General features: G+C 32.7%; 1 protein-coding gene across 2 annotated transcripts in view; it reads left to right on the forward strand.

Moving 5' to 3' along the window:
- Positions 1-4,867: 4,867 nt before the first annotated feature.
- The window catches only part of LOC121917720, a 4,749-nt gene continuing 2,116 nt past the window's right edge, over positions 4,868-7,500 (forward strand). The window contains exons 1-4 of one of the 2 annotated variants that reach the window (XR_006101091.1): positions 4,868-6,135; positions 6,237-6,317; positions 6,756-7,151; positions 7,302-7,500. The exon at positions 7,302-7,500 is cut by the window's right edge and continues 76 nt beyond it. Coding sequence is in view for 1 of the 2 variants with exons in the window: in XM_042443841.1 (XP_042299775.1) it covers positions 5,799-6,135; positions 6,237-6,317; positions 6,756-7,151; positions 7,302-7,488 (1,001 nt within the window). In the remaining variant the exon portion in view is untranslated. The remainder of the gene's footprint in view (positions 6,136-6,236; positions 6,318-6,755; positions 7,152-7,301) is intronic. The other variant, XM_042443841.1, reaches the window with a different exon arrangement.

Below are 7,500 nucleotides of genomic sequence, written 5' to 3' on the forward strand. Positions count from 1 at the left end.
GCTGAACAGTACTATAGCAGGAGAAGCGGCTACTCCATAGTGATGCAAGCAACATCCGACCATAACGGAAGATTTACTAATATAGAGGCCGGTTACCCTGGGAGAAATCATGATGCGTTCATATTTCGTAATTCTGCAATCTTCCACACTATGGAGGCGGGTGTTTATGTTCCAGGAAATCCAAGCATCACTATTATGGGAGTACAGATACCACCATTGATAATAGCTGATGGGGCTTATCCCATCCGTAAATGGCTTATGAAGCCTTACAAGGGAGGCTCCCTGACCGCCGCACAGCAAAAATTCAACACTATTCTGTCACGTGCTCGCTCAGTAGTGGAGAGATCTTTTGGAAGATTTAAAGGCAGGTGGGGGTGTCTTTACGGTCGACTAACGGTTGAGGAAAAGCACTTTGCAATAGTTGTGAGTACATGTGCTGTGCTTCATAACATTTGTGAGACCCGGGGGGGCATGTTTGCGTGAACTAAATGAAGATAACAGAGGTCTCATTATGTTGCCTCCAAGATCAAATGAGAACCAGCAACACATAGATGATGGATGCAAAAAAAGAGGGAGAAAAAGTGCGCGATGCTTTGACAAGGTTTTTTCAACAGCAATATTGATGATTGTAACTATATCAATTTTAAAAATGTGGTTAAATTACTAATATTTTCATTTAAATTACTTTACTCCTGTCATTTATTCAGAAACATTATATTTTCCTTCAGTTCGTACAACATATGGATAAATTTAAATCCTATTTTTACTAACATTTACCATTTGTCACAAGCATTTGTGACTATTACACTAACATTAAGTAGAATCCTCATGTCAGCAGTACTATTCTTGGGCATGTTTACAAGACCTTAGTATTTATAGAAAACCTGGATACTATAACTGTGTTTTTACTGCAATTTAAGAAGTTGCAAATTAAAAAAAAAATCTAACCAATAACAAAGTCAAAGGTGGAACATGTCATGTGGGGCTGTGAATCAGACAGAAAGTGTGCAAATAAAACTATTTCAGTGCAACTAACAAGGGTGTGATTCACAATGTAAACAAATCAGCTATCATTGTCATTATAGCTGCTGCATTTTAAGTTAATCAAATCTCATCATCTGAATATGATAGATTGCAACAGGGATTATTCTTCTGTAAATAAGGTTTCAGTTAGTTTAATGCTCCTGTGCAACTGCTTCAGGTTTATTATTTCAGTGTCTATTTTCAATTTCCAGGCATGGCAATCACATCTCCAGTTACCAAAGCTTTCTATTTTAACCCATGTGGGTGGGAAAATTTTATGTTATAATATTAACGCTCATAAAATTTTTAACTAATAAAAAATTCAATTGTTTGCTTATCTTATCATTTTTTATAAATGTTATAATTTGTTGCTGCTTCATTGGGTTTAACATAAATATAACACATGAAAACTGTTATTTTGACTAATTTTTCTCAAAATAAAATGTGACATATATAGTAACATATGTGACTTTATTTAATGACAACTTTTATTCTACACATGTGAAGAGGAGGGAAAATTTGACTAATACATTTTCCATTTACCCCTGGCAAACAATTAATTAAAATAACATACTAGTTATGTTAAATTCTATACATAAATAATAATTTATAGTTATAAAGTTTTTTTTAAATGGTATCCATTAAATGTATCAAGACATGTTCCGTACATTAACCATATTAAGGATACAAATTACATAAACAGTAAATATAGTTATTATGCATAAATACATTGGGTTATAAGGAGTATATTATCTATTTTCATTTCTTTATATTTATTTGTTTCTTAAAAAATCATTAAAACAATAAATGTATTATTTTGTTCAACCACAAAAAAATACATATATATTCCCATGTGATTGAACCAATTGGTTATAAATACATTCATTTGAATTGATTAATAGTATTAGAAAAGTTTGAAAAGACTACATGAAAAATTGTGCTGAAAAGCCTATCTACATTACCTATCCACAGCATTGTAATACGATTTTTGCTTCCTTTCTTGACTGTGAAATCTATCTAATGACTGGTGTTTACTTTATCAAATCAATTTATATTGAGCAGATGCTTTATGGTTTGAGCCCATGATGGACCCATTAACCACATTATTTGCTATATAATGTGGTTTATTGTAATTTGATAAATCAAAATTTTTCCAATAAATTAACTTCATAGACTATACTTAATTAACAAATTAGACATTCCTTCTGATTTTTTGAAGATCCAGGCCTGCATTTAAACCAATTAAAATATGTTATAATTTTTTTATATATTTTTATGGATTACATTTATATAATAATACAAATTATAGTAATGGCTTTATTCAAAAGTAGAAGTGCTGTGTTGCTAAATACGGATACCTTAGAAAAACATATTATTACATTGCAGAAGACTTTTCCTATTTCTAGTATATTTTCTATATGATAAGCTAATTGTTTGATTGCAGGAAATAAAATGCAACCAAATTTAGAAGAAAGGAATTATAAAAACTTTACTAGTAACCACTTAATATTGCTAAAATTTAATAAACCATTTGTATATATGCTATTGTCTAATCTTTAACTGGAATGTAAAATTCAAACAATGAACTAAGTTTATAAGTATGTAATGATTTGAAACATTTAACACTTTAGGGTGAGTATATATTTTTTCTTTTGATCACCCTCTTCCCTCTGTTCATCACACTACTTTGTGTATGATATTCAGACTCCATAACATATATTTTATTTTTAGAAGCATTAGCATTTTCAGTCAAAGCTGGTCTATCTTCTGGTATTAATTCATTTGGAAAACCCATTGCACCAGTACATACAGTGTTGTGAGCAAGGTTAATTTTAGATGCATCTCTTATCCTTTTAACTGGTAGATTAGAATCCAAATTAAATTCATCACTTACAGAGTTTTGGTTAAGAATTCTTATTTTAGATGTAAGGTACTCTATCTTACACTTGGCAACAGATTCTTTTATTTCCAATTGCCTTTCACGTAAAGATGTATCTGCTCTCTGGATCTCAACAATCTCAGCCACACTGTTGGCCATTGCTTTACACGAATTAATGATTTCCCTACTGTCCTCTCTGAAAGTTCTTGAATCTTCATTGTACATCTCCATCCATTGGTTTAGCATGTTAGTATCTTGCTGCCATTGCCTCATTTGTCTGTTATATATTGTCTTGTTCTGATGTCTGTACAGTCTCCATTCCTGTCTGCCGTGATTTATTATAGCTGTAGCTATGCGTTCTCCTCTTCTGGCCCTGCCATCTGAATTGCTTTCTACCTGAGCAGTGGGAGGTATAACAGGAACTCTCTGTGGCCCATTATTCCTACCTTCCATTACATTTTCAGTATTATTAATGTGTTGCGATTCCACTATGTCCTGCAACGTTGTCTCTGGAAATTTAGGTGTGATAAATAGCAATTATGTAAACTATTTATAGCATATCTCTAGTTATATTGTTACTCTTAAGAAATAAATGATTGTGGATTACTATTTCTTAAAATAATATTTATAGATTAAGGGATCCTACACACATGTAGTAATGATAATTTTTCTATATGATAAGAAAGGTTTTCTATATTCCACCTTTATAACGTCAGTTAATGTACTTTAATTACAATTACACTTTAAGATATATAATTTATTATTAAATACAATATATCAAGGTTTAAATGGTGCTAACTTTTCCTAGTATTACAGCTGTTTTTGGAAACTCCTATACAATAAATAGATTATAAAAACTAGATGACACATCATTTAAATTAATAATGTTTGGCTTACCATCGCTGCTGCTATTTGCTCCCTCATTTTGACTATCTTGAGGATTTGTATATATGTCCTGTCTTGAATTTTCAACATCCTGTTCCTGGACAGCTTCACACGATGCCACTGAGCACAGTTGAATGATAACCTGGTCATCTGCTATGAATGCATATAAAAACATTAAATACTATATTAAAATATATTAAATTTATTTCTCTCCCATTGATTAACTGTAAGGATGGATTATGAAAATCCACATAAACAACTGTTACATAAATGAATATTAAATTTTAATATATTTAGTTAATACTGATTTATAGGGTTTTTTAACACTGAAAAAAATTAAAGTTAAAACTTACCTGTTATTGTTAAGTTGTTGGACGTAGCGTTTTGATGTTGATTGGTGTCAGGAACGTTGCAAAGGGTCAAAACCTGTTCATTTCCATTTGTCATTTGGACTTCTTTTTCTCTGCACACCGACATGCTGCTGCTCAGCGTGGTAGGCTTAAAAGTTTTATTACCATTCATAAATCGATCCATTTCTTTAAAGTATGGACACGATATCCTGTCATTACCACTAATAGCGTTGTGCCTGCATACTTTATTGTAATTTTGTCTCATTGTTTTGCATTTCGTTCTGCATTCTTCTGCTGTCCTTTTGTGACCTCTACTTGCCATCTCTTCTGATATTCTTTTGTAAATAGCTATATTCCTATGATTTGTTGTGAGATGTCTCTGCACCTCTTCGTCACTCCAAAAACATAAAAGGTCCAATATTTCTGCATGTTGCCAAAGAATACCTCTGGCCTGTTTTATAGATTCTGAATTTTTTTTGTGAGCTACTTTGGGACATTTTTTCCTTTTGTTTTAAAAAAATGTAGACCGTAATAGATTTGTCGAATAAATTATTCAATTCAAGGACACAGTTGTCTAGGACAAAAAAAAAAGGATATGGTTGAATCAATATAATTAAATTGTACTGTTATAAATAATTTATATACTTATTACATTTTTATTTTTTCCTAATTTATATTTATTCATACTTATAACATTTATTCATAATTATTTATATGTTTAAATAAAAAATTTGGTGCCTACAGGAGTTATAATGAAACCATTAATGTAAGGGAATAGTGCTATAATAGTAAACCCTTATATATATATGGCTACAGACATAACATTAACAAAAACACAAACATGTATATGTTATTATAGATTTTGCTTAGCTAAAAACATAATAGTATGCTTATAAATAAATCAATCATATATTAATTAAAAATAATTTTAAAATGTTCCCAACATATTATTTAATACTTTTAGGGATGAATTATTTATCATGAGGTAAGCCCCTAACTCCAGATACAGAAATGGAGTGAAAGCTACAAGTTTGACGCTCTTGAATGTAGCTGCTTTCAACGCACAAGTGTAATTTATTTTCAGAAAAGATACTGAAGTGTATAGCTATCTATCTATCTATCTATCTATCTATCTATCTATCTATCTATGTAGCGAGAGAGAGAGAGAGAGCGCTATTACCACAGCAAGTAAAGCAAGGAAAGTGGAATGTAACTATATATGTAACTATAGAAATGACGGGAAAGGTAAGTATTTATCCCCTTTCTCTTGCTACCGAAGGCAAACTGTAGCGCATGCGCATTAATAACATACAGCGCCACCTATAGTTCCTGTTACGTGTTGAAGGGAGGCAATAGAGACGGAAGCCACTACTGGGGCCATAGCACGTGCGGAGGAAACTTTTTTGTTTTTGCAAAGGAAACATTGTCCCCAGTACAGTACTTTTATATTTCATGTTACATGTTACTACATCATTTGTATTAGTACTTTTCTGGATTACCTGCTGTTTTGATATTAATATTAGAGAAAGGAAATTTAATATCCTTGTGAGGATCATTTTAAGTATTTATTTTTGCTGCATCACTGTTAAAGTTTTTTTGGGGGGAAGGAGTAGCTTCCCATTTAGTAAAGCAGCAATATTTTCATAATTACTGCTGCAAAAATGCCAAGACAATGGTGTCTGTGGACTGATGAAGAGGTGAACCTTCTTTTCCAATTAATGGAACAAACTGATGGCCTGGAAGTTATAATGGGGTCATCTTCTTTGCCCAATAGGGCTATTTATAGAAGAATTTCCAAGAAGATGTGCAGTAGGGGATATAATAAAACTACTACTCAGGTATCTTCAAAAGTAAAGGTAATGAGAACAAGTTTCTACAGGGCAATGGCCCTACATGGAGAATCTCCTGAAGAACACCAAAAACCTTCTTACTTTGAAGAAATGTGGCATCTGTGGATGATGGCCGGAGCCCCATCACAAGACCTTTTTGCAGTAGCAGGTAAGTTATTATATTTATAAAAGCAATCAATAAATAATAATAACAATTTTATTATTAACCATATAAAGAACCAATTATTGTTATATTACAAATGTTTCCAGCTCGCCGTGGGAGACGCGCAAGAAGACCCATGCAAGGGTTTCCATGCCAGCAACATGTCAGTCCTCCTCATCCGCAGGAAGGTAATTTTAATTTTTTATACAATGAAGATGTTTAGATTGTGTGTGTGAATGTATCTATAAACATATATAAACATAGATAGATAGATAGATAGATAGATAGATAGATAGATAGATAGATAGATAGATAAATGTGATTCCATATATTTTAATATTATATATATATATATATATATATATATATATATATTCATATATAAACAGTTATATGTGGATATTGATATACACATGAAAATGAAAAAAACCATTAAATTATAGTAAAATGAGCTCTATAATTATTATGTTCTATTAAAATTAAGAATAGAATATATATAAATAGATAGATAGATAGATTGATGGATTGATACATATAGAGACAGGGAAATTTACACACACACACATATATATACGTAGATACATATAAACATGTGTAAATGCATGATATGATGTTATATTTTTCAGGTGAGGTTGAAGAAGATGAACCTGCTGACTGCTCTGTGTCTGCATCAAGTAATCCCAGGTTCCCATTGGCCCTCGTTCCATATTCTGGGGAGTCGGATTCTTCCCTTACTGGCCAAACAGCTTTATCACCAGAACATGTACCAGAGCCATCATTATCTTCATCTGATGCAGCAGCACCATCACCAGTATCACTGGATATATTCCCAGAAGGTCCAGGTACAGCTGGTGCTGCACATCATCGTATTCCCTTGGATGACCGTGTTGCCCGACTGGAGGAACATTTACATTCTTTAGATGCTCGTGTATCACAGCTAGAGGTCGAGAAAAGACAGCAGGAGGCCAAGAACATACAGCTTGAGGCCGAGAATAGACAGCTGAAGGAAGATCTGAAGGGAGGTAGGTATAATTGTGGTGTTCATCATATATTTTTGATTTTATTTATATATACACACACACACACATACATACATACATATGTACACACATAAAATTATTTATGTTAAATTTACATAGATTTAAACTTATCTATGTTGTTCCAATATGCAGCAGACAGGCGTTTGGATGCCATGGCAGGAACCATCACGCGGGCCCACTTACGCATGGACTATCAAAGCATGTGGCTTAATTATTTTATAATGTGGCGTGATCCTCCGCGTGTTCCACCTCCTCTTGGTTTTCCTCCGGACTCTCCACCACACCACTGTAACGAGGATGAGAGCGCAACACAACCAGAGTAATTTCTCCC

The sequence above is a fragment of the Sceloporus undulatus genome, unplaced genomic scaffold, assembly GCF_019175285.1.
Source record: "Sceloporus undulatus isolate JIND9_A2432 ecotype Alabama unplaced genomic scaffold, SceUnd_v1.1 scaffold_372, whole genome shotgun sequence".
Taxonomy (NCBI): Eukaryota; Metazoa; Chordata; class Lepidosauria; order Squamata; family Phrynosomatidae; genus Sceloporus; species Sceloporus undulatus.